Raw genomic sequence first — 27,925 nt, 5'->3', positions numbered from 1 at the left:
AGCGACTGTGGTAATCTTATATCCAGCCAAACAGTGAAGAATCTAAGTTTTCCTGACCTTTCCTCAAAATTCAGTGCTTTGAATGTCAGTGGTCAGAACTGAGCAGTCCTCAAGAGGAATCTTGATCAGAACATGATGCAGCTTAGCCTCAGATTAATACTTTACCACACTTTACCTGGAAGGACAAGGAGCTGCATAGGAACATCACCACCTCCAAGTTCCGCACCATCTTGATTTGGAACTGTATTCCTGCTCCTTCGTGGTCATGGGCCACAATTCAGGAACTCCTTCCCTAATTTTTCATGCCAGGACATCACATGGTTTTGAGAGGGTTGGGGTGTGTACATATTGTAAGCCGCTAGGCATCACAAATGCGTGGCACAGCTAGTGGCTCTTTTCCTGCCCTTCATTGTTTGTATGTTCGTAGGACTCGGCATTATCAGTGAAGAAACTTACCATCACTCCCAGGCCTCTTTCAGCCTTCATCTTGGTTAATTTCCAAACCAAACTTTCTAAACTCTTGTAGTTCAGCAATTTTGTGGCGAGTGTCAATGTATCATCAACTTTCAACCCCATCCCTGGGTGTGTTCTGGAGTTTATTGGTTTTGAGCCTGTATGAAGGATAAGTATTGGCTTGGACACCAGGGAGAACTCCCCTGCTCTTCTTCAAAAGAGTGCAGTGGAATCTTTTACAGCCATCCGAGCAGGCAGAGAGAGCCTCTGTTTAGCATCTCACCCAAAAGGTGGGACCTCTGACAGTGCAGCACTCCCTCAGTACTGCAGAGGTGTGCCAGCCTAGATCAACAATGAGACAAAAGGACGTGAGAAAGATAAATAGAGGGAGATGAACCTGACAAGATTGTCAGATGAGCAGAACTTTGCAGACTTCATCTTCCCCACAACCACCTGAGTCTAGAATTCTGCTCATGTTCACCGGGATGGCAGGGTATCTATTGCCTGGGCATTCCGTGGCTTAGTTCTCTTGTCAGTTGGATTCCAGACAGGGGAATTTTAGGGAGAGAAGTGACTGGCCAGTGAGACCGAATGCTGCCTAGTCAGTGCTAAGTAGACTGATTTCAAACAGGGCACTAAGGGGAAAATTATAATAGACCTCAGCACCTCTAGGTTAGGAAGTGGGGGAGGGGGTGAAAAACAGCCAGGATCCTCACTCCCAATCAGTAATGACGGCTGGAAAAGTGCATGACTGTGAATGTTGGGTGAGGGCAAGTTTGGTGATGACTTGCACGGTCGAATAACCCATTAAGATTGACTACCTCGATTCACACATTAACAATGACCAGCTAGGTGATGTGCTGACCATAGCCACATCCATGAGGTATAGGAAAGCTTGTGATGATAACAGTGGACATGGGAAAGAGTGTTTATGGAATGAATTATTGAAATATTTTTGCTGACGCTTGCCTCAGGGAGCGAAAATTACCAAACATTTACTTAATTGCCGACAGCTCATTAGTCACCCTCGTCACTGGAGTTTAAATTGCTGCTAAATCGCCAGGCTTTAAGACCCAGAGGAGTCCCGAGTCAGGGGCAGGAGCTGGTGTGCCATCTGGAGTGTGTTTCAATCAGACTCAGTCGGAGAGCAGTTGGAGAGTTCCACAGGCGGATCTGGTAAGAAAGATCATTATATACTAGATATTGTGTATAGGAGCCTTACCTGCCTTCAGTACCCACAAATGCAGACTGATCACTAACTTCTATCCTCCTCTTTGTAGTTTTCCTGCAGTCTGTGGCACTCTGGTCACATCAAGCTCGGCATTAGACAAAACCTCAAAATCTGCTGCAAAAGGAACTGGCTTTCATATCTGTTTGCTAAATAATTAGAACCTCTCGGGAGTTGTTCAAATTAACTTTAAGCGAGGAGGGAGTGAGAAGTCAGACAGTAGGAAACTGCATTTTGTTCATTTTTTTTTTGTCCCAGTTAAAGACGAGGCTGGAATCACCCTGCGAGATGTAAAGTCCTGGGCTCAGTGTAGACTGTACTCTCAGTAATTGCCTACCCAAAAATATTCCAGCCTGCTGCATACAGATATTACTTTAGGAAAAAAAAAATACCTGAAGTGTAGCTTCCTAGTTGAATCAAACGCTTAACTTTTTGGGGTTTTTTTTTAAAAAGAAGAATGCATGAAAAACGAACTAACTCAGAAGCCAAAGCCCTTTGTTCTCCTGGGCTCTAAAGCCCAGGGTTGTAGAGCTGGAGGTGGGGGAGGTGTGTGTGTGGATGGGGAGAGGGTTGGAGGATACACAGTAATTACACCCAGATGTGTGCTTCAGCAACTGCAGATCTGCCAGAATACAGCAGGACTCCTGCAGAGAACTGTGAGACTTCTAAATGACACAGACCTGGCTTGCTGCCCTAAAAGGGCTGGAACCTCATCCAGGGATCTCCCGCAGGATCAACTCCATTTTACCAATGGAGGTGGTGCTTCTAAATCACTCCTAACGCGTTTTGCCATCAGGTTGTCAACAACAATCTTACCACCTTTTTAATGTAGTCAACAAAAAAAAATGTCCCATGCCGCTTCACAGGAGCGTTACCGAACAGCATTTGACATCGAGTCACCTAAAGAGGTATCGGTTAGGTGACTAAAACTTGGTCAAGGAAGTGGGTTTTAAGAACCATTTGAAAGGAGGGTAGACATGCTGAGAGTTTTAGGGAGGGAATTACAGAGCTTAGGGCCCACAGTTAAGACACTGTCAATGGTGGGGTGAAGGGAGTGAAGGATGCACAAGATGCCAGAGATGTGCACCTCTCCCCTAAACCATGCAGAAAATTCATCGATGTGAAATTCTATCAAAACCACACGCTAAACAGGGTAATTTTTAAAAAAAAACTTTCATGGGATGTGGGCATTGCCAGCTAGGCCAGCATTTATTCCCCATCCTTAATCACCCTTGAGAAAGTGGTGGTGAGCTGCCTTCTTGAACCACTGCAGTCCCTGTGGTGCACCACATACCTACACCACATAGACTGCAGCAGTTCAAGAAGGCAGTGCAACACCACCTTCGAGGGCAGCTAGGGATGGGCAATAAATGCTGGCCCAGCCAGCGAAGCCCACATCTTGTGAATTAATTTTTTTAAAGTACACACACAGTGCTGTTAGGGAGGGAGCTCCAGGAAATTGACCCAGGGATGGTGCCAGAGGACTGGAGGTTTGCAAATGTTATACCCTTGTTCAAAAAAGGAGTGAAGGATAAACCTGGTAATTACAGGCCAGACGGTTTAATGTTGGTGGTGGGGAAGTTTTTGGAATCAGTAATCTAGGAGAAAATGAACAACCACTTGGACAAACAGGGACTAATGAAGAGCCGGCACAGATTTAAGGGCAAAGCATGTCTCACTTGATGGAGTTTTTGATGAAGTAACAGACAGGGTGTCAAACTTTGTTTTATAATGCTCTGTGAAGTGCCTTGGGATATGAAAGGTGCTTTTAAGTACAAGTTGTTGTTGGGTGAGGACTGTGTAGTTGTTGTTGTATACATGGACTTTCAAAAGGTGTTTGATAAAGCACCACATTAAAAGCTTATTAACAAAATTGGAGTCCATGGTCTAAAAGGGACAGTGACAGCATGGATATAAAATTGCCCAAGGGATAGAAAACAGTTGTGGTGAATGGGTAGCTGGCTGTTTTTCAGACTCTGAGGCATACTGTGTTTGCTCAGCAGGGTTCAGGACAAGAACCACTGCTGGTTTTGATATACGTTTGAGTGTACAGAGTACTGTTTTGAAATTTACAGATGTCACAAAAGAACAGGGGAGTGGGACTAATCTGAATTGCTCTTCCAAGGAGCTACTGCAGACTCAATGGGCCAAATGGCCTCCTTCTGTGCTGTAATGTCTTATGATTTTATGACAGAGGCTTACTGTACCGAGATGCTCTATTGCTGTGCCACAGGTCAAAACATCATTCTGTGCAGTTTCACACTATTATTCACTTCTGGTAACCTCTGGTTGTGCGCAAGATAGGTGGTTCTGTCTGAGCTGCTTTGCTGTGGAGCCTGGCATAGATTCATTGTTGCCTGTGGCTGGTTGTGAACCATCCCTTATCCCCTCCCCTTCCTCAGGAATCATTGAACTGTTATCTTGCCTGAGGAAACTGTATTCCTTGTTGATTTTGCGGATCATGCCTTTGTAAAGTGCTCACTAGAATCAGATTGAAGAAAGAAAGCAGCTCTCTTTGCTTTCGGGGAATGGGATGCCAAACAATTTGGCAAAGTCTTGTCTTGGAACTCAGTCCAGACAGTACAAGGACCATTCATGAGAAGATGGTGGAATTTGATTGTACAATTTGTGGGACACCCGCCATCAGAATCCCAAAGTTGGAAGGTATAAGAGGTGGAAAATTGTCTGTGGCCACTCTACCCTGGCATAACCGAAGGTGGATTCTGACTCAGTTGGGGTTCAGTTCCATGCGTTGCCTCCCACCCTCACCAAAGTGGGTATTCCTCATGTGTGAGATCAGACAAGGTTGTCATTGGGATTTTTAGGGTGTGTTACCTTGGGCCAGATATTTTGCCTTCACTCAACCTCCACATATGTAGATTTTCCAGTAGGTGTCACTGAATAATGATCAGGAACAAGAACCCTGACTGATCTCATATTCTTCCTCCTCCTTCCCACCCCCCAAACTTCAAGCTTGGTATTGCTGTCCTGGCTGGGATTAGATAACTCCAGTTCATAATATAGGTCCTGGATACCAGACATACCTGTGATTTCAGGACAGCTGAAGGAGGTACCCAGTGCACCAATAATTGTGGAAATCCGGACTGTGCGCATGTGGCTGGGAATTCAGCCAAAACAATCAACCTCCCTTCATAACTGGGATAGCCTGAGAGAGTCCAAAAAACCAATGCAATAAATAGCTTGCGGATTTATGCTGTGGTTAAGGATTTCGTTGGGGATGAGAGGAAGAATGGAAACACCAAAATATTGTGAATCTCTCAAAAGGGCCAAATAAATTGACAACATGCAATATAAACCCTCACACTCCAGGAGTAAGAGGTCTGGAGATTACCTGCATTCAGATTCTATTCACCAGTAACTTGCACACATCGTGTCGCTTTGCCCGGTGGAGAAGAGAAATGGGGAGTCGATGGAAAAACATATAGAGCAGTGTGGGTGGAAGAGGAAAGTCTGGTAGTTAGGTTTTTGACAGCAGGAGTGAGGAGGCAAGGTGGAAGAATTTTGCAAAGCAATTCCAGAGAGCAGGGGTGTGGTAGCCACCAGTGACAGGGCAGAGAAAAGGGAGGCCAGCGTTGATTAATAAAGGGAACGAGGAGAAGGCTGAAGGGGTCTGCGGAGGGACAGCAGTTGAGGTTATTTGGAGACAAGGATGTTGGAGTTGATTGGTAGGGGTACGTGGAGCCAGTAAAAACCCAGTAAGAACGGGGCCAATTGAAGGACAGGGAATAATCTTGGCACAAAAGGGAGAAAGCTGGTGGGGGCAGAATATGGAGCGAGACTTGAAAATCCTAAATAGCTGCCTCAAAGATATCTGTTGGGATCTCCTGGGGGGTTGGTGGGGATGCAGACAACAGCAGGTCATTTTGGCCCATCAGCCCAGTAGCAATGTCAGCTGCACCTTCCTGTTCTTTCACAGCATCCTCCTTCCTCAGGAGTTTCCCTCTAGTTCTGTGCTGCCCCACAAATACCCAGAGAGGGAGGCTGGGCTGCTGAGATGTCCTATGACTTCGGTGAAGACAGGATGATCAGTTTCAGAGCCCCCCCACCCCCCCCCCCCCCCCCCCCCCCCCACCACCCCGGGAACCCACATCTCCTCGCGATTCAGAGGCCCCCGTGCTGAAAAGTACATGGACATCAAGTCAGGACTGAGCCTGACTGTGATGTTCCCCATGAGGAATAAGCTGCAAACACTGACTGTCTACAGTGACACATGAAGTGTGGACACTTGAGCGAGGAGCCAGAGGGTTAGCAGTGCCTGCAAAACCAAATTACAGCCAGAGTTAGCACCATCAGGATAGCCAAGAGGAGGGGAAACGTGTGGGTCATATACAATGTTTGTATTTACATGTGTATAACATGTGGGTTTGTATACACTCCAGAGAACAATGGACATTTATTTTATTAAGGCAATCCATATTCAATTTTGTTGATCTGCTTTTTTCCCATGGCTCTGTTCTTCCAATATTTATCACCTTTTCCCTTAAATGTAACTACTCCACATAGCGAAGTATTGGAATCATAAAAAGTTTACAGCACAGAAAGAGGCCACTTGGCCCACCGTGTCTGTGCTGTCTGAAAAACCAGCCAGCCAGCCTAATCCCACTTTCTAGCATTTAGTCCATAGCCCTGCAAGGTTACGGCACTTGAGGTGCATATCCAGACACCTTTTAAATGAGTTGAGGGTTTCTGCCTCTACAACCCATTCAGGTAGTGAGTTCCAGACTCCTCTGGTTGAAAATGTTTTCTCCTCTTTTCCCCTCTAATCTTTCTACCAATCACTTTAAATCCATACCCACTAGCCACTGACCTCTCTGCTATTCCTTGCTGCAATAACTGCATCAGGGAATTTCCCCTATTCTCACTTAGTGATATTTTTAAATTGGTGGTCCCTTGCCAATGACTCACCAAGCAGTGAAAATATTCCTTTTATCCCTTCACGTTTGTTTATGGAGTGTGGTAGTATATAGTGGTTATGCTGCTGGACTAGTGTCTGTGGACTCCAAACCACTGGATTACAAGTTCAAATCCCACCATGGCAGATGGAGAATTTAAATTCTGTTATTAAATCAGTTTTTTTATCTGGAATAAAAAGCTGGTCTCAGTAATGGTGACCCTGAAACTACCGGATTATTGGAAAAACTCATCTGGTTCACTGATGTCCTTTAGGGAAGGAAATCTGCCATCCTGACCTGGTCTAGTACTCACAGTAGGTTGACTATTTCTTGCCCTCTGAAATGGCCTAGCAAGCCACTCAGTTAAATCAAACCTCTACTACAAAATATAACCATCACAAGGACTGCAGTGGTTCAAGAAGATTGCTCACCAACACCTTATCGAGGACATGTAGGGCTAGATAATAAATCTTGGCCTTGCCAGTGATGCCCACATCCTCTGAATGAATTAAAAAGTTAAAACTCTGTACTAAATTTCCTCTTTCCTTGTTCCAGTGGACATAGTACCAGTATCTCAAGTTGCTCCTGGTTATCAAAGCTTCTTAACCCTGCTGGATCTACACAATACACTTTCAATGGCTTTAATCCATTATTGTGTAGTACTGAAAACTTCATATAGGCACTGTAATTATGGCCTAGCCATTGAATTGTACAAATTTATCATTATCTTTGTCATCCTATTCCATACCCCTAATTATAAAACTCAAAATGCTATGGACCTTTCTGATGGATTTCTCTATTTGTTTCCTTAAGTCCAAGTACGTGTATGCACAACAGTGACTACACTTCCAAAGTACTTCATTGACTGTAAAGCATTTTGGAGATATCCGGTGGTCATGAAAAGTGCTAAATACATGCAAGATTTTATTTCTTTATGTACATTGTACGTATGCATATGTGTATGTATGCGTATGTATGTGTATGTGCCTGGGTTCATAGTGTGCATGTATCTAAATACAGCTGTATGTAGAAGTTGCACAAGTCATCTTACCTGCTCAAACATATTGACTTGCATGAAACTCACCACTACTCCCTGCTTATGATGAAGACCTGGATAATTATGTTCAGTGTCACAGGCCAGTTGATGCAAGAGGCTCCTGAGTACCATATCCCTCAAAACGATATCCTTGTCCCCTTCATTATTCAATTGAAACATTGAATCAATTGAATCACATGAACTGTAATTAAGTTCAGCCTCCTGCCACTATCCCCAGCCAAACAGTGACATGCAAAAATAAACTGGTGTGTGTTTAAGAAACAATTCCAGCTTCTGTCTGATGCTGTTTCACAGGAGATTGTTAAATGTGTGGGGCACAAATGGGATTCATATCTCCAGGCTCGGAGGGAGGAACGGAGGAACTTGAGCTTTGAATTGTCTCCTTTAGGGTTGTTCTGTCTGCAGCTCTCTTGGTGGAGAGTTAAGCAGATAGTTCACTGGATTACTGTTTTTATGCTGTAAACAGTGGGGGCCTCACTGGGAGCCACTCTGTCTGATCTAATCTGTGGAACACTCAGATATTTTTGTGCTAATGCCTCTATCTGTTCTCCCCTGTTAGAATTCCAGGCACACTAACTACCCCACAAGCACATCTTGACTGCAGACATGGCTGCAAGAGCCGCCTGCCTTGTCCTTCTCTGTCTGCCCGGTGAGTACAAAAAACATGAAGCAGTGTCAAAAATGCTTCACTTCAGTAACTGGAATTTCTGCTGTTTCCTTTCCTCTCTCCGTTTCCTTTCATCCTCTCCTCACTTTGCTGGTCTTAGATGATTGTAGGTTGGCAGTACAATTGGCCTTGGGAAGTCCCTGGGTAGGTAATGAATAATCAAGGCAATTCTGATCCTGATTCAGTGACTTGTGCTGCAAAGTATGTGTGTATGTGTCTGGGGCCAGGATCGGAGTGAGTTCCACTGTAATGTCTCTTTGGTTGAATGGACACTCCTAGATTAGGCTCATTTTTGGGGGAGAGCCAGAGGACTGCTGGCTGTTGCATGGAACTGTGCCCCAGGAAGAAGTTAACACTGTCAGGCTAGTAGAGAGAGAACTGTTATAAAAATATATAAGTCAAAGGAATGGGTATATTCCATATCATGGTGGTCTTGCATGACAACTATATCCAATTACATTTCAGCTTTATCCCATTAGTTGGGCTGAAACAAATCAGAATGGCTTCCGTCCTCCATTGGTCTTTGATCTAGAGCTGCCCAGCAATATGAAGAAGTTGTCCCCTTAACTGCACCCACCTTTCATCTTGGGAGAAGATCTTTTGACAAAGGATGTGAGGCACAGAGTTGGACCTGCAATGTGTAGTCAAACAGTATATAGGCAAACAGTATATAGGCAGGGCATTCCCAACTTGGGTAGGGGATTATATTGGAGGAATAGCCCCATGTCAGTTATGTTAGAACATTCCTGGCAAGATGACAGGAACAGATCACCAGGAAGTTTCTGTGGAGTAATTTATCCTACAGTGAGCCTCATAGCTGTGACCTCTGCTGCAACTGTTGCTCCACCACTGACCCACACACCAGGAAAACCAGCCTTCTTGTCACGCACTGTGCTGCCTCTCCAGACTGTGTCATTAACTGAGGGAGTACAAGCATGCAGTGTAGATCCAATCAGCACCCCAGGGACACTCTCTCCCAATGAGGACCTGAGGATAAGGACCTGAAGATAAGGGTGAAGAGTCAAGGTGTAAGTTACATGAAGGTTGAGGAGTAGGAACAATGAAGAAGTAAAGTGGTGAGTTAATGCCAAGTGAGAGTTTTAAAACCTGTAGATGATGCGGCGGGGGGAGCACATTGAGAATGCAGGGAGGAGGGAGAGGCTGTAGCATCAGGTATTCTAGTTTAGGAAGAACAAGAGAAAGTCTAGAGGAAAATTGACCTTAAATGGTATTAAGAAAATAAAGAGATAAAGGAAGATTGCAGAGTGTGGGATTGATCTTGACTACGTGCAATAGTATAAAATGGGTAATTGTAAATCTGGAATCTCTTCTACATCTCTTCCAATTTCTATTTCCATTGACTTGATAGAAGGCAAGAAATGAAAGAATGGTCAGCGCTCAGATTGTAAACTCTAATTTTGCCTTGTTGAGAAGGTGAAGTAAATATAATTCCTGTGATCTCTGTCTCACCATTTGTTTGTTTTTGCAGCGATGCTTCAGGGTCAGTATGAAGAACTGCCAGACCCTCACCTGTACCCTCTACAGCCACAGTATGCACAATATGATACCCAGCTAAGTAAGGTTCTGCTCACTTATATCTACACGTTCTAAATCCCAAATCTGAATATTGTACAGGTTAGGATGTAATTACCTTAGTGTTTTCATGAAGATACACTTCCAGTACATCATCAGAGCAGGAACGATGGAATTGCCAACTGTTGACTCTGGAACACGGCTTTGTGTCGTCTTCAACATCTCCATTCCAATCCCTTACCACATCTGTAGCTACTCTGACTGTGCATCTCATTGTAACATCGAGGGCGAAGGGTGGCATCAGGTGCAAGCCTAAGTCAGATTGGGTACAAATATCTGCAGAACTGGCCCAAAAGTAGGCCTTGAATAGATATTTCCACAACTGGCCTAGGGTGAACCAGGGATATATGTTCCAAGTACTGGACTGGGTAAGGCCTGGGTTTAATCTCTATATTCAACAAGCCTAATATAAGGGCATGATTTTCCTAGACTATTCTCAACACATTAGCAGCACATAAAAGGCACAGGAAACTTTTTCAAATCAGGCGAAACCTGTTCTGTTGTTTATAGGCTTACTGGAGTTCTGTAAGGTTTTTGAACTTCAATGCAACCCATTCACCACTTCCCAACTATAACATTATTTACACTTGGCAAAATAAGGGTCAGTGGCACTCATATTTTGAGGTTTACTGGCTTTATATGACTGGAAACCTAGAGCAAGATCAAGCAGAAATAAGTGTTTGAGAGCCTGAAGCTGGAGAGTTTGAATAGCTACTCTGCCATTAGGAAGCCATTTTTTCCCCCCTATTCTGCCTACAAACTCTGAATTTGCTTCTGCCAGGGTCAGACCATCAGTTGATTTTTGCCCGCCCATTCCCCACCCCCTTTCCGCAGTTGAAGGATTCGCAAGAGCAGGTATATAATTTCCTTTGGGCGTACTTTATACAACACCAAAAGAGTGGAGAAGTGACACAAGATGGGTCAAAGGAGAGTCTGGCTGCATTTGAGGATGATACAGCCAACCAGATATTACTCCACCCTTACACCCCATGGAAGACCCAAGCTACAGCTCCAGGGCTTGCTCAAGGGCAGCCTAATAACATCCCCATATTTCACTTTTATGGCACTATGAGTAGGAAGGCCAGAAGCCTGCCGTATGCTGCTCTCCTAATAGATGGCACTGTCAGGTAGGTGAACTCCAGCTGTTACCACCACACTGATCGGTGGGAAGGCTGATCTAATGGCAGCTGTCAAATCTTGAGACAGCAGCACTCATCATGGCGGCCATGGTATATAAGCTGTTATGCAGGGTGCTATCTATTGTCCTGTTATCCACCAGAGCTGCCGCCTGTGCTTTGGAGGAGGAAGATTCACTGACAGGTCCCTGGCAACTTGTTGGATTTGGTGGCAGGGGTGAGATGGCGGGTGCCTGCAGCTGCAGCAGCCCTCCCAGTCACTCCATTGGTGCCTGCAGTGCAGAGAAACCTTCCCTCATGTTGCTGCACATGGAAGCTGTGAGGCCGGGATTTTCCGGCCTCATTGTGGCGGGACCCACTACAGGAGATTCAGCGGCTCAGCCAAAAGTCCATTGGCTTTCGGCAGGACCGGAGGATCCTGGCGGCTGGCAGCACTCATCATGGCGGCCATGGTATATAAGCTGTTATGCAGGGTGCTATCTATTGTCCTGTTATCTACCAGAGCTGCTGCCTGCGGCTGGCAGGGGCAGAAAATCCCACCCTAAGAGTCACACCTGTCAGTTGTCGCACATCCGAGCTTGCACATGCATCCTTTGCTCGGGCACAGATTCTGGGTCCCGTGACTCCAGCTTTGGCCCCAGCCTTGACTGGAGAGGTCCCACTTAGACACCCACTTCTTAGCGCTTCCGGCTCCCCTGTGCTTAGTGTGTGAATCAGTCAGTACATCCTCACCTACACTATCTAACTGGCCCAGGGTGAAAAAATATTTTGTGTTGCCAGGAAGTAAAGAAGCAAAACGGTACAGGAGGGCGAATTGGAGAGGATTGGGGCAGAAGGTTTGAGCAGGAACTCGTGGGTGGCCTTTAGTGCACCATTGTCACCCTCATCATTAACATCCTCCTCCTCATCACCATGGTAGTTCATCAGGATGTATTCCTGCTGATCTTTATTGTAGTCATCTTCCTCCCCACCCCACCAATACTCCATTGGATCTACAGGGAGGGAGGGTACAAGCTAAGAATGATCACGTATTACTCGCTTGGGATTAATGAGTTACAGAAGAGGTGAAAGATGTGGAGTTACCCACAGGGGTTCCTGATCTCCCACTGTAACGTTTGCAGAAACCCCTGGCAAAACTGGCTATTTCTGCCATTTCTCCGGGATTTCCACCAATGCTACAGCAGGAGATTGGGACTCCCCACAGAAATGACAGACACTGCTGTCACAAGTTAAACAAACCAACAGGGCACAGTTCATTTTTCACATCATTGTGCCAGTGTTTTAAACAAGACGGAAGCCACTTGACAACCTGCAATGACAACTTGCTCTTTTCTCCTTCCCCAGGTGCAAATGATTATAATCCAGAGTTCGATTATACTGGTAAGGACTGATATTGTACTTTGATCCATATCAGACAGTCTCTCCTGAAATAAGACAATGAACTAGGAATACTGTGTCTGTAAAATATTACACATATCTGAGTTCTACACTCTGAACTCAGTGCAGCAGTCAGGAGCAGCCTTGATGCCAGAGGTACACTCCATAAATGTAGCTCATATAATTAATGATTTGTTTTTAAACACTCTTTGCAGCAGAATGTGGAAACTACTTCATGGTAAACTCATCAGTTTAGTGAAAATATATTTTTCTCCTTAAATCTCTTTCTCCCTACTTCTGGAATGTAGGGGAGCATGGCAGGAGCAGCACCAGGCATATCCAAAAGTGAGGCACCTACCTGGTGAAGCCACAACACAGAATGAATGCTGGGCAGCAGAAGCAGCATGCTATAGACGGAGCTAAGCGATCCCAAAATCAATGGATCAGAACCAAGCTCTGCAGTGCTGCCACAACCAGTCGTGAATGGTGGTGAACAATTAAACAACAGTATCAGGGGGCTCCATGAACTTGCCCGTCCTCTATGTCAGAGTCCTGCATGAGAGTGAACGAGACTGAAGTGTTTGCAAGCATCTTCAGCCAGAAGTACCAATTGGATGATCCATCTCAGCCTCCTCCTGAAGTCTCCATCACAGAAGCAAGACTTCAGTCAATTTGATTTCACTCCATGTGATACCAAGAAATGGTTGAGTGCACTGGATATGACAAATCGATGGCCCCTGACAACATCTGGGCTGCAATGCTGAAGACTTGTGCTCCAGAACTAGCTGCACCTCTAGCCAAGCTGTTCCCGTACAGCTACAACACTGCTATCCACATGTAGAAAATTATACCTGACCACAAAAAGCAGGACAAATTCAACCTGGCCAATTACAACCCCTTACCAATACTTTCAATCAGCAAACTGATAGCACTGTTGTTGACACTTTCTATCAAGTGGCACATACTCAGCAATAAACCGCTCACCAAAGCTCAGTTTGGGTTCTGCCAAAACCAGATTTCATTACAGCCTTTTATCCAAACAGGGACAAAAGGGGTGAGGTGAGAATGACTGCCCTTGACATTAAATATTTCACCAAGTGTATGACATCAAGGAGCCCTAACAAAATTGAAGTCAATGAGAATCAGATGGAAAACTCCACTGGTTGGAGTCATACCTAGCATAAAGGAAGATGGCTGTGGTTGTTGGAGGCCAATCATCTCAGCCTCAGGACACCACTGCAGGAGTTCCTCAGGGTAATGTCCTAGGCCCAAACATCTTCAACTGCTTCATCAATGACCTTCCTTCCATCATAAGGTCAGAATTGGGGATGTTAGTTGATTGCACAGGGTTTTGCAACAAGACCTCAACAACATTCAGGCTTGGGCCGATAAGTAGTAAGTAACATTTGCACCACAGGCAATGACCATCTCCAACAAGAGATAATCTAACCATCTCCCCTTGTCATTCGATGACATTGCCATCACTGAAACCCCCACCATCAACACCCTGGGGTAGGAATCATCATTTACCAGAAACTTAACTGGACCACTCACATAAATACTATGACAACAATAGCAGGTCGGAGGCTGGGAATTCTGCGGTGAGTAAACTCACTGTCTGACTTCCAAAAGCCTGTCCACCATCTACAAGGCATAAGTCAGTACTGTGATGGAATACTGTCCACTTGCCTGGATGAATGCAGCTCCAAAGACACTCTAGGAGCTTGACACCACCATCCAAGGCAAAGCAGCCCACCTGATTGGCACCCCATCCACCATCTTAAATGTTGACTCCCTCCTCCGCCACCTGTACAGGGGCAGTAGTGTGTATCATATAACAAGATGCACTACAGCAAATCACTAAGATTCCTTCGACAGCACCTTCCAAACCCGCAAAACCTCTACCGTCTAGAGGGAGAAGGGCAGCGGACACCTGGGAACATCACCACCTGCAGGTTTCCCTCCAAGTCACACACCTCATCGTAGCTGGGTCAAAATCTTGGAACTCCCTAACACCATTGTGGGTGTCCCAACACCACGTGAACTGCAGTATTTCAATAAGATGGCTCACTGCCACTTGCTTAAGGGCAACTGGAAATGGGCAATAAATGCTGGCCTTGACTGTGATATCCACATCCGTGAATGAATTTAAAGAAGCCTCTGAAGGTGCTGGGCTCGAGTTCAGGCACGTTCATACATTTTTACTTGTGAAACGAAGAGTTACTAGAACTTTTGCACCTCCCTGTGCTCTCGTAAAAATGGTACATTCCATTCCCCACTGACTGCACATCAGATAACACCACAAGGCAAAGAAATTAAGGAAAACTTTCACAAACAAAGCCCAATTTTCATACCTGTTTCCATAGTGACAAATCATTGGAGCTGATTTTCAGCAGGCATGATGGAAGAACTCCTCAAAGATGTTTTTCACATACAGGTGGAAATCTCTGGGTGCTGGTGGAGAAGAAAGGGGCACAAGGAAGGGGGGAATGAGATTGGGAAATGGTTAAAAAGGGCAAAGCAGCATTGGCTGTTGAGGTAAGGAATGCAGTGAGACAGGGTAGTTATATCTGAGACAAGATGGTGAGACCTCTAGAGGTGCTCGGGGGGTGGGGGCCTCATGGAAGGAGAGTGCATTAGTTTGGCCAGGGGTTGGAGGGGAGGAGGAGAAAGGACTGATCTCAGAATGAGAGGAACATTTTCAGGGAGCTGGGCATGTGCCAGCAGATATTAGTGTGGTGCAATTGGGTCCAGCTGTTTCACTGTTTGTATTTCTTTTTTTGTTAATGGTTGTGGCATGGTCCGACATCTGGACAGTATCCCAGTTGTTTACACTATTGTCCAGCATTGCCCAGGGGAATCCTGTGTAAACGGGCTTGGAGCCTGCACACAGACACAGTCAGTGTCATGGAAAAACAGCATTAGCAATTTCGCCCACAATGAAACCTTCTAAGCGCATCTGCCCATTGTGCACCAGTGGAACAGATTCCTGATAAAACCAACTCTTGTGGGCCTTTCCTCCTTCGTCCTTTCCTGATAGACTTGGATTTTATAGTATATTTCACAATCTCAAGATGTCCTAGTGGGGTACTCTTTGAAGTATAGTCACTCGTATGCAGTCGAAAAACATGAGCTGAACCTAGATCCTAACCACAAAGGTAGAATGGAACCAGAACAAGACACTCAACAAGAGCAGCTGAAGCCAGGACAATGAACGCCCTCATGAAGGAACTGCAAAAGTACCTAGAAACAGGATTGGAGTCTTCTGGGATAACAGAATAAGATTTGCATTTTATTAGCCACTACATCATTTTTTTGTTTTACATAAGTAGGAGGAACAGGAGTAGACCATTCGGCCCCTCAAGCCTGCTCTGCCATTCAATAAGATATTCAATGACCCCGCCTCTACCACCTGAGGCAGAGAATTCCAAAGTCACACAACCCGCAAAAAATTTCTCCTCATCTGTCCTAAAAGGGTGACCTCCTAATTTTAAAACAGTGCTCCCTAGTTCTGGACTCACCCACAAGAGGAAACATCCTTTTGATGTTCACCTTGTCAAGACCATTCAGGATCTTGTATACTTCAATCAAATCACCCCTCACTCTTCTAAACTCCAATGGAAACAAACCCAGTCTGTCCAACCTGACCTCATAAGAAAACCCACTCATTCCAGGCATCAATCTAGTAAACCTCCTTTGAACTACCTCTGTTGCATTTACATCCTTCCTTAAATATGGAGACCAAAACTGCACACAGTATTCGAGGTGTGGTCTCACCAATGCCCTGTATAACTGAAGCACAACATCCTTAACTTTTATGTTCAATCCCTCTCGTAGTAAAGGATAGCATTCCATTAGCATTCTTAACGACTTGCTGTATCCGCATATTAACTTTTTGTGACTTATGTACTAGAATACCTCGATCCCTCTGCACCTCAGAATTATGCAGCTGTTCTCCATTTAAGTAATACTCTGCTTTTTTGTTCTTCCTGCCAAAGTGAATAACTCCATATTTTCCCACGTTAAACCCCATTTGCCAGATCTATATCCATCTACAACCTCATGTCCTCTTCACAATATACTTTCCTACCTTTGTGTCATCCGCAAATTTAGCTACCATGTCTTCACTCCTCTCATCTAAGTCATTGATGTAAATCGTAAAAAATTGAGGCCCCCAGTACTGTAGGACTCCACTTGTCACATCCTGCCAATCAGAAAAAGACCCATTTATGCATACTCTCTGCTTTCTGCCAGTCAGCCAATCTTCTATCCATGCTATTATGTTACCCACTACACTATGAGCTTTTATTTTCTGTGATAATCTTTGATGTGGCACCTTATCAAATACCTTCAGGAAATTCAAGTACAGTACATCTACAGGCTCCCCTTTATCCACTGCGCATGTTACTCCTTCAAAAGACACCAATAAATTGGTTAAACATGATTTTCCTGTCACAAAACCATGTTGACTCTTCCCTATTGCCTTGAGCTATTCTAAGTGCCCAGCTATAGCCTCCTTAAATGATCGATTCTAATAACTTCCCCACGATAGATATCAAGCTAACTAGCCTATGGTTTCCTGTTTTCTGCCTCCCTTCCTTCTTGAATAGAGGGGTTATATTTGCTACTTTCCAATCTGATGGAACCTTTCCAGAATCTAGCGAATTTTGGAAAATTAACACTAGCGCATTAAGAGGTCATAAGACCTCTTAATTATCTTGCCAGAGGATAATAGCTCCAACAATGCAGTATTACTGAAGTTTCAGCCTAAATTTTGTACTCATCTGGAGTAGGATTTGAACCCAAAACCTCCTGGCTTGGAGACAAACATACTAATGATGATTAAGCAACCCACAGGAGGTGATATTCTCCTTCCCATGAGATGGTGACCTAATCTGGACAACTATAAGGTTGAGTAATGGGGATGTGAAAATGGTAAATATTCTGAAGTTCTGCTTGATTAGATTTGAGGGATCAGGAAATATGTATACAGGAGTTTAATTGAGTGACAAAGAGAAGAAAGAAAATTAACCTTGCATTTATATAGTGCCTTTCATGACCTCAGGATGTCCTAAAGCATTTTACAGCCAATAAAGTACTTTTGGAAGTGCAGTCACTGTTGTAATGTAGAATGTAGATTATACTTGGCCTGTGGAAGAACATTAAAATGGATGGGTTAGAGTTCATGGTGAGGTAAGTTACAGAATGTCATGGAAGATTAAGTGAATAGTGATAAGGTTGACTGTAAGTTAACTACGGATGGAGCAGCTTTGATGGAATAAATGACCTTCTCTGATTCTACATTTACGAATTCCAGTGACTAAACTCTCACCAAAACAATTATGAGCAACTCGGTTGCCAGCAATACAGGTTGCGATGCAATACAAATGTGGTTTGGGGTGACTGGTGTGAGGTCCAGGAATCACTTGACCCAAGAAGACCAAGGCTCATGGTCCAAGTAACCCCCTGTTATTCTCAACTGACTGGCTGTCATTTTCTTATAGATCCTGGATTTCTTCCACAAGTAATCTTTCCACCAGCCCAGACCTCAGAGATCCTGACTGATTTAGGTACTGAAGGGCATTGTACAGACCGTATGGGTGTAGATTAAATGTAACAAGTTATACAGAGACATCGTGTCAGTTATTGTTACACTATATCCCACCTTATACGGATTCTATGAATCAATGTTTGAGAGTCTATACAGTGAACAACTGAACTATACAAACTAGGGAGGTTCCAAGTTTGATCCCCATTCTGTGCTGGGTTAGATCACTGTTTGCCTCAGAATCCCTGGGTTAGAAAAGGGGAAAGATAATTGACAACCACTCTCCCTGCTGGGAATTACGTGCACGTCGATGGCAGTCGAGGACAGAGGGTCCTCTGATGTTTCCAACATTTGCAAAGCCCGTTGCTGAACACTTTCAGTCTCCCACAAAGAATTTGAGTGAGGCAGTGGAGGGAGTCAACACATTTGGGACAGGGTCCAAGAAAACTGTCTTCAGAAAGTTTGACAGGATAAACAAAAATCACAAATACCATAACATTTAGGTTAAAGTTCATATTCAACAACAACTTGCATTTGCGTGGTGCCTTTAAAGTTATAAAACATCCCAAGGTGCTTCACAGAAGCATAATTAGACCTAAAATGGCAGTGAGCCAATGAAAGAGATAGAAGGACAGGTAACCAAGATTGGATTGAAGAGATGGGTTTGAAGGAAGGTCATGGAGGAAGAGAGAGCAGTGGAGAGGTTTAGGAAGAGGCCTCCAGAGCCTAGGGCCTAGATAACAGAAGGTACTGAATCCAATGGAGGAACAAAGGAAACCAGGGACACACAAGAGGGGAGGACTGAAGGAACACAGAGTCCTCAGAGGGCTGGAGGAGGTTACCGAGATGGGAAGGGCTGAGGCTATGGAGGGATCGGAATACAAGGATGAGGTTTTTAAAATTTGAGGTGTTGGTGGACCGATAGCCTGCTGAGTGAAAGGAACTTTGGTACAAGTGAGGCTATTCTTATCAAAATGCCCTCCATTTAACAGTCACTTTGTAATACTTGCAGTGCCCAGAAACTTCCTGTTTAAGTGATTAATTGGGGGTCACTTGGATGTAGCTAAATAACATTCTTTTCTTTTTAAATAGGTACAAATTTTGAAACAGAACCGACAGAGCCTGGCCCCCTTGGTAAGTAATGAAATGATCACGCCTTCAGTGCGGTTCATTATTAAGGAACTCTTGAATCTTTATTACTTGTTTATTATAGTATGTTGGGCAGCTTTGCTCCTCTCCTGACTTTTCCTTGTGGACACGATTCACAGTTACACTTTTCTGAACATAGATAACTGTGTGGCATTGGTGAGACCACACCTAGAGCACTGTAGAGTTTTCATGTAATAAGGGGATTTTTTTTTGCATTGGAGGCAGTTCAGAGATGTTTCACTAGGCTGCTTCCTGGGATGAAGGGTTAGAACCATGGAACCATAGAAAAGTTACAGCACAGAAGGAGGCCATTCGGCCCATCTTGTCCATGCCAGCCCGAGGACACTTAGGTGTCCTTTCTAATTCCACCTTCCTGCACCTGGCCCATAGCCCTGCACCTTACAGCGCTTTTGGTGCAGATCCAGGTACTTTTTAAAAGAGTTTAAGAGTTTTTGCCTCTACCACCAGCTTGGGCAGCAAATTCCAGACACCCACTACCCTCTGCGTAAAAAAGTTCTTCCTCATGTCCCCCCTATACCTTCTGCCACTTATCTTGAATCTAAGTCTCCTGGTTCTAGAATTCTCCATCAAGGGAAACAATTTTATCCTGTCCACTCTATCTATTCCCCTCATAATTTTGTACACCTCAATTAAGTCACCTCTCAGCCTTCTTTGTTCGAAGGAAAATAACCCCAACCTATCCAATCTCTCCTCGTAGCTACACTTTTCTAACCCTGGCAACATTCTTGTAAACCTCCTCTGCACTCTCTCCAGAGCTATTATGTCCTTCCTGTAATGTGGTGACCAGAACTGCACACAATACTCCAGTTGTGGCCTCACCAGTGTTTTATACAATTCCAACATTATATCCTTACTTTTATATTCTATGCCTCTGCCAATGAAGGAGAGCATTCCATATGCCTTCTTTACAACCTTGTCTACTTGAACTGCTGCCTTCAGGGACCTGTGTACTTGTACGCCAAGATCTCTCACTTCATCTACCCCTCTTAGTATATTCCCATTTATTGTGTAATCCCTGTAACTGTTTGACCTCCCTAAATGTATGACCTCACACTTCTCTATGTTAAAATCCATTTACCACTTTACTGCCCACTCCACCAACCCATCTATATTGTTTTGGAGATTATGGCTATCCTCTACACTATCCACTACTCAGCCAATCTTTGTGTCATCTGCAAATTTCCCAATCGTGCCCCCCACGTTCACGTCCAAATCATTAATACAAGGAATGATTGAGCAGTTTGGGCCTACGCTCATTGGAGTTTAGAAGAATGAGAGGTGATCGTATTGAAACATATAAGATTCTGAGGTGGCTTGACGGGGTAGATGCTGAGAGGATGTTTCCCCTCGTGGGGGAATCTAGAAATTGAGGGCACAGTTTCAAAATAAGTGGTCTTCAATTTAAGACAGAGATAAGGAGGAATTTCTTCTGAGTGTCATTAATTTTTGAATTCTCTACCCCAGTGGGCAGTGGAGGCTGGTTCATTGAATATATTCAAGGCTGAATTAGACAGAATTTTGATCTACAAGGGGCTCCAGGGTTATGGGGGGGGGGGGCAGACAGGAAAGGAGTTAAAGCCACAATCAGATCAGCCATGATCTTGTTGAATGGTGGAGCAGTCTCGAGGGGCCAAATTACCTCCTTCTCCTCCTATTTCTTATGCTATCAGCTTTCAGAAGTTCAGGCATGCGGTTAGCCTCAGCAACTCTGGGTTAGGGACGGACATAAATGGACAGAAAAAGTTCCCTAATGTGCAATCACAGAAGGTGAGGTTTCCCCACGGCAGCACAAAGTCAGCAAACTATCCTCCTAGTCAAATCACAGGTGTGTTTAGAATTCTTCCCTGCACTCATGTACCATAGCAACGAAAGGTAATCCTCACCAATGCTCACCTTTCTCAACATGAGGAGCTCCCAAACTCAGCTGGGACATTGGGAAAAAGAGTATGGAGTATATACTACTTTCCTCCCCAAAGGGAAGGAATGAAGGAATTTTAGGAAACCTAGTCCACAATTAACCTAGTTAACAATTTAAAAGTTTCCCCTTCACCTTTACTGGATTTTAAAATAAAATGATCTTCCAAAGTTTGTGTGTTATGTGTAATTGCACCTCATCTGTTGTTGATAAAGGGGACCAAGGATTGCGGATTTGAGATGGATTGATAGATACATATTCGAGGTTGTCTGGTGGGAAGTGTTCAACCAGCCTGTTAAATTCTTAGAAGAAGTAACAGAAAGAATAAATAAGGGTGGGGTGGTGTGGTATACATGGACTTTCAGAAGACCTCTGATAAGGTGCCACATAAGACGCTCAGGGAAAGATCCAGGATGAGTAGAGTTAGGCTCCTGGTAGTAGTGGAATGGATTAAAGCAGGGTACAAAACCCAAAACAAGAGTAGAATTTAAGAGAAGCTCCATGAAGTGGTGGAAAGTGGAAAGTGGCCTCCCACGTGTTCCACACTGGAGCCACTGTTGTTCACGTAAATAATTTGAACTCAGAAATTGGAAGCATGTGCAAATTGGGGTCTAGCTAATATGGAACTGGATCAAAATACAGGAATACATAAACAGACCCGCAGAGCGGACAGATAAGCGGCAAATGAAAGTCAATATGGCGAAGTGCAAGGTGGTTCACTTTTAGGATGAATAAGGAAGCCAATTAAGTCTGGGAAGGTAAGAAACTAGAGGAGAATAGGGACCTGGGAATACAGAATCCCTAAAGATAACAACACAAGCTGATAAAACCATAAAGATTGTAAACAATGTATTAGGATTCATTTCTAGAAGAAAATCGATTACAAAAGCTAGGAGGTAATGTTAAATTTGTATAGAACCTTGTTTCTACCACATTTGGAGTACTGCATGCAACTGTGGCCACCAGAAAAAGGATACTGAAGCATTGGAGAAAATTTTCAAGGATGCTACTGGAATGATGAAGATGCAATCATTAAGAAACACTTAGCCGGCTGGAAATCTTTTCTCTGGAAAAGAGGATCAAAAGCGTGGCTTTAAAATTATGAAGGGGTTTCATAAGGGTGAATGTCGAGAAATTGTTTCCACTTGTGGATGAGTTCAAAACATGGGGCAATAAATATAAGATAGTCACTGACAGGTCAGAATTTCGGAAGAATTATATTGCACCAAGAATGGTGAGAAAGTGAAACTCGCTGCCACATGGGGTGAAATTTTAAAATCACTCAAAACCCATTTACGTACACAGTTAAAATCAGGCCCCAGGACGTGGGTGAAGCAGGCGGCATTGGCATATTTAAGGGCAGGTTGGATGCTTCCCTGAAGGAGAAGGGGTCGGAGGAATGTGAGAATGAAGGGGAAACACAGGGCGGAATTTTACCTCCCCCGTCCCAGCAGGGGTGGGGCTGAAAAATGCTGTGAGCCATTCAAAAGCCCATTGTCTTTGACGGGACCGGATGATCCCGCCAGTGGGAGGGGCCAATAAACCACAGCATAGCCAGTGTGTGACTTGGAGTTATGCAAATTTATGTCCAGGTTAGAGATAGACTGGCTATGGGCTAGAGATAGTCTGAGGGTTAAAAGACTAGGGACGAACTGAGAGTTAACGACCATTGATGTACTGAGGGTTAACTATTAAGGATAGCTGATGGTTAATAGTTAGTGACGGTCATGGTTAACCTTTTGGGGATTGTTACACTAGATAATTCCTTGGGTTTTCCATCAGTGGCTGCTCCCATAAGTGGGCATCGCATCCCCTGTAAGGTACATTTTACCCACCCAACATCAGTGTAAATATAACAACACTCGGGACAGACAGCTGTATTGTAGCCTACTGGAATATTTTGTATGTTACTACATGATTTCCTTATCCTCAGTAAGTTGAATAATTCACAATCCAACAGACTGCAGCTCAGCTGTAAACCTATAGATAAATATGTATACACCTATATAAATTTTGATAGATTTTGAATAAACAAAAAAAAGTGAGCCCTAAGACATAAGTGAATGTATTTAAATACAAACAGGTAATGGTAATTAGCCTTTGTCCACAAAGGACTATAGGTTTCTCTCTAATGGAGAGAGATGGAGTTATATATAGCCCAAGGGGCACCAGTCCGCAGGTGGGGAGCAAGGTGAGGCGGCAAGTTTCCATGAACTACCAGAGCTGATAGGGCGATTGAACCCATGCCATTGGCGTCATTCTGTACCACAATACAAACAGCAGGTTTATATTAAATCTCAAATTCACTATTCTCCTCTGAATTAGAAGAAACAGAGACTTGCGCTGCACAATCTCCTAATATTAAAACTGATCTCTGAAGCAACATTCCTTTAGTACTGTGGCTGCATTCTACTACAGAGGAAACTGACTCACTCCCACTTCTCTGCTGGTAACAGACTGACTGCTGCCTCCATGCACGGCTGCCAAATTCCTCTGAAGAGGTATAAAAATAAAGGGCTTTTCATCTAAGTGACTGGACATTCATGACCTTCAAAGCAATGTTTGCCCATACAAAGAAAGCCACCAAGCAATATGTGCTGTAAACAGGCTTGTAGGAGACTTGCAATTGAATGTAGGACACATGTATTCAAATGTAAAGATTTCCCTTCTGGGAAATCCCATTGATATATTCCAAACATTTTGAATGAGTGGTGCGATGGGTCCTCATCCAAGGACAATGGCCATCTAATAACTTCAGAACGAATCAATTGATGCCAACAGCCCAGAGTGAGTCCAGCTCATAATGTATATCTGTGCAGCTTGTAAGAACAGCTAGCAGTAACCAGTTTTATCCCCGTCTTTGCAGTGGCCAGCAAGAAACCTAGTAAACGATACATTTTTTGTTAAAAAAGGTATAATTTTTTGTCACAATTTGAATGGATCAAACTCACGCAAAGGAAATTGATCATTTGACACCACGAATGTCTATCGTTGGGTTTTGTTAATGCTCAGTAAGTAGGACAGATTGATATTTTGCCCAAAAAGCTGACAGTTATGAAAAAAAGTTACATCTAGCAGCATGGTTCTGATTAAATGGGACGTGTTTGAACATAGTCTGAATACAGTTTTAGTGAGTTTGCCAAGAATATTTGGAGCCATCCATTTAGCCCTTTGCATTTGTAATAATTTGAACAGCTGCTTTCTATATTTTATCCCTTGCTAATAATTTGTATAATTTGGCTTTTTCTCTTTGGACCAAAGCCTCGTGTAAGAAAATGCTTTGTTTGGTGCTGGGATTAAGAAGGCACACTGGCAATGTTATTCCTGGCACTGCTATTGGCTTAGCTCTTATCTGATTGGACAGTCCTGCACAGAGCCACTAGGTTGAAGTTGCACTCCCTCCTAACCCTTCAATTTGCCGTTCAGCATAACCATTTTGAAGTATTGAGAGTTGGCATCGTGCATCTACTACTGTCTCATTTTAAGCCAATATTGTCTGTCAAGGTGCCACAACAGAAAGGTCCATATCAACCCACTATGATCCCACAACAGAAAGGCATCGATTATCATCTCCAGTGTCTGGGTTCGACTTGTATCCAGGAGCCACAGTTCAAATTGAATTACATTATCAGTTCAAGGAAAGTGTAAAATAAATCAAAAATGGTGAAGTAGTTGACAGTTTTAATGTTCCCTTCGGACTAATGGTATGTTCTAGTTCCTGTACTGAATGATGAGCCAATCCACGCGCTTCATGCTCCAGTCCATTTTTGCTGACCTCACACAGCTGTCAAAGCGGTTCAGCCAGGAGCGACATGGGAGAGCTTGTACCCATTTGTAGGCAGTTTCAGTTCACACGAGTAGCTGGGATAAAGGGAGCTAAAACTGGTGCAGGAATGGAACCACTTTATAATAAATGAAGATTTGAACAATAGGACAAACAATAACTAATAAGATTTGCTGGAATGGATTTTGTCATGAAGGCAGAGGTGGGTTTGGAGGCAGGCATGGTGGCCATCTCTTGTTACTGGCTGGTGTGCCAGTTTGTCACCATGTTCCTGCTCCTGGCCTGTTTTCAGGCAGACAGCTTCTGTGAGATGGCATCTACCTGCCTACCAGTGGTGGGTAGCCACAGACAGCCAATTAGGCCACTTAAGGTGCCAATTGAGGGCACGCCATCTGGCTTTTCAAGATGGTCGACAGGCCCCCGACCTGATGTGACTGCAGCCTGAGCTGGAAGCTGGTTGCCTCCTTTCTGAGGGGGCTCAATAGGATAGATGCTGAGAGGGTGTTTCTCCTCACAGGCGAATCTAGAACTGGGGAAGCAATTTAAAAATAAGGAGTCTCCCAATTAGGCTTCGAGGGCCAAACCCATGGCTGTGGCTGCAGGCCGTCTTGTGGAGGGACTCCCCTTCATAATGGTGGCCAGGCAGCTGTGGCCACAGCCTATTTTGTTGAATGTTCAATTCTTCAGAGGGAGCCTCCATGTTGAATTAGCCTCATCGCCCCCCGACCTGCCTCACCAGTGGGTTAGCCGAGGCTCCGGAGCTGCTGGCCCTCTGACTGGAGGCCTGGCCCTCAGGTTGGAGGCCTCTCCCTGAAGAGTGCCGAGCCAGTCTCACTACCAGCAAGTGTGGCTTGGAAGCCCCATTTGGTCCCGATTGTCAGGGGCATTGAAGCCCGCAGGAAACTCCAGCCCATCGTTTCAGTAAAATAACATTGTGTTACCATGTGAGAAGCCCACCCTTTGTTGAACCAGCTCTTTGAAAGCAACAACTTACATTTTATACAGAATCATGCTTCACAGTTTGGGTCAGAGCTGAGCAAGAAGGAAATTAGGAGAAACGGTTAAAGAACTGACAAATGGGTAGGTCTTAAAGGGGGCTTTTGAGGATGAGGAGGGGAGCATGGGGAAGGACTTTAGGGACAAAGTTTCCAAATTGTTTCCTATTCATTCATGGGACGTGGGCTTCGCTGGCTAAGCCAGCATTTATTGCCCATCCCTAGTTGCCCTCAAGAAGGTGATGGTGAGCTGCCTTCTTCAACCGCTGCAGTCCACGTGGGGTGTAGGTACACCCACAGTGCCGTTAGGGAGAGGGTTCCAGGATTTTGACCCGGTGACAGAGAAGGTACCGCGATGAAGTTCCAAGTCAGGATGGTGAGTGGCTTGGAGGGGAACTGCCAGGTTTTGGTGTTCCCATCTATCTGCTGCCCTTGTCTTTCTAGATGGTTGTGGGTTTGGAAGGTGCTGTATAAGGAGCCTTGGTGAGTTTCTGCAGTGCATCTTGTAGATGGTACACACTGCTGCCACCATTCATCGGTGATGGAGCGAGTGAATGTTTGTGGAAGGGGTGCTAATTAAGCAGATTGCTTTGTCCTGGATGGTGTCAAGCTTCTTGAGTATTGTGGGAGCTGCCCTCATCCGGGCAAGTGGAGAGTATTCCATTGCACTCCTGATCTCTGCCTTGTAGATGGTGGACAGGCTTTAGGGAGTCAGGTGGTGAATTAATCTCCGCAGGATCTCTAGCCCCTGACCTGCTCTTGTAGCCACAGTATTTATATGGCTAGTCCAGTTCAGTTTCTGGTCAATTCGTAACCCCAGGATGTTGATAGTGAGGGATACAACGATGGTAATGTCATTGAATGTTAAGCGGCAATGGTTAGATTCTCTCTTGCTGGAGATGGTCATTACCTGGCACTTGTATGGCACGAATATTACTTGCCACTTGTCAGCCCAAACCTGGATATTGTCCAGGTCTTGCTGTATTTGTACATGGACTGCTTCAGTATATGAGTCGTTGCGAATGGTGCTGAACATTGTGCAATCATCAGCGAACATCCCCACTTCTGACCTTATGATGGAAGGAAGGTCATTGATGAAGCAGCTGAAGATGGTTGGGCCTAGGACACTACTCTGAGGAACAGAGATAATTGACCTCCAACAACCCTCTCCCTTTGTGCTAGGTATGACTCCAACCAGCAGAGAGTTTTCCCCCTGATTCGCACTGACTCAAGTTTTGCTAGGGCTCCTTGATCCCACACTGTCAAACGCAGGTAAATGGCTGAAGGCTCTGTCACAGATAATGGATTAAAGGGTGGGGACAGTAGGCTCATGAAGTGAGAGCGGAGAGTGTATATGGAGATATAGAGGGGGACGCGTTCTTAGATGGATAACAATGAGGTTGTGGAAGGATTTATAGATGAGACTAGGCCTTTGAAGTCACTATTTTGAAGGACAGAGAGCAAATGAAGGTTGTTATAGACTGGTGAGCCGACAGGTTGTGGGTGGTGGAATTCTGGTGGCGTTCCGGTTTATGGAGAATGGTACTCAGAAGGCTATCAAGGAGGACATCAATTAAGGGGCCTGGAGGTAACAAAAGGCATGATCAAAGATTGCAACAATGGTGGAGGTGAGGATAGACACAGATGGGCAGTTCTTCAGCTGCAGAAGCAGGCAGTTTTGGTGATAGATTGGATTGAGATTGAACAGTGCACACAGTCAGGTTGAGCTTGAATGTGTAGCAGGAAAGGGGACAGGATTATTGAGTGTGAAAGATTGGAGTTTCTGGGAAAGATCGAGCAGAATAGTTTTGAACCTGCCAATAATGAGCTGGGAGAAGCTCTGACTCAATTCATGGCTCATGGAGCTTCAGTTGAGAGATAAATTTGGTTGTCAGTGTACAAAGAAAAGTCAACCTCCATTTTAGAGATGATGTTGGCAAGTGGCAACATGTGACAGGCATTAGAAGGCACACTGTGCAAGCTTAGGAGGAGAAACTACTGTTGATGATGTGTTAACTCATTGGGCCAGTTTCCTGCCCTAGTCCTGGACCTACCTAGCGATGTTATTTTATGAAATGTAAATTCTTTG

At 44.5% G+C, this 27,925-nt stretch overlaps 1 protein-coding gene across 1 annotated transcript in view; it reads left to right on the top strand.

The window, feature by feature from the left end:
• The first annotated feature begins 1,531 nt into the window (after nucleotides 1-1,531).
• mfap2 (microfibril associated protein 2) overlaps nucleotides 1,532-27,925 on the top strand; it is a 35,868-nt gene continuing 9,474 nt past the window's right edge. Inside the window, exons 1-5 of the mRNA XM_078558123.1 lie at nucleotides 1,532-1,629; nucleotides 8,211-8,300; nucleotides 9,808-9,894; nucleotides 12,392-12,427; nucleotides 19,065-19,106. Coding sequence (XP_078414249.1) covers nucleotides 8,258-8,300; nucleotides 9,808-9,894; nucleotides 12,392-12,427; nucleotides 19,065-19,106 — 208 coding nt within the window. The 5' untranslated portion in view covers nucleotides 1,532-1,629; nucleotides 8,211-8,257. The remainder of the gene's footprint in view (nucleotides 1,630-8,210; nucleotides 8,301-9,807; nucleotides 9,895-12,391; nucleotides 12,428-19,064; nucleotides 19,107-27,925) is intronic.

Source organism: Cetorhinus maximus, chromosome 15 (genome assembly GCF_964194155.1).
Source record: "Cetorhinus maximus chromosome 15, sCetMax3.hap1.1, whole genome shotgun sequence".
NCBI lineage: Eukaryota > Metazoa > Chordata > Chondrichthyes > Lamniformes > Cetorhinidae > Cetorhinus > Cetorhinus maximus.
Note: the sequence above shows the minus strand (reverse complement) of the source record. Positions and strands in the feature narration are given on the sequence as shown.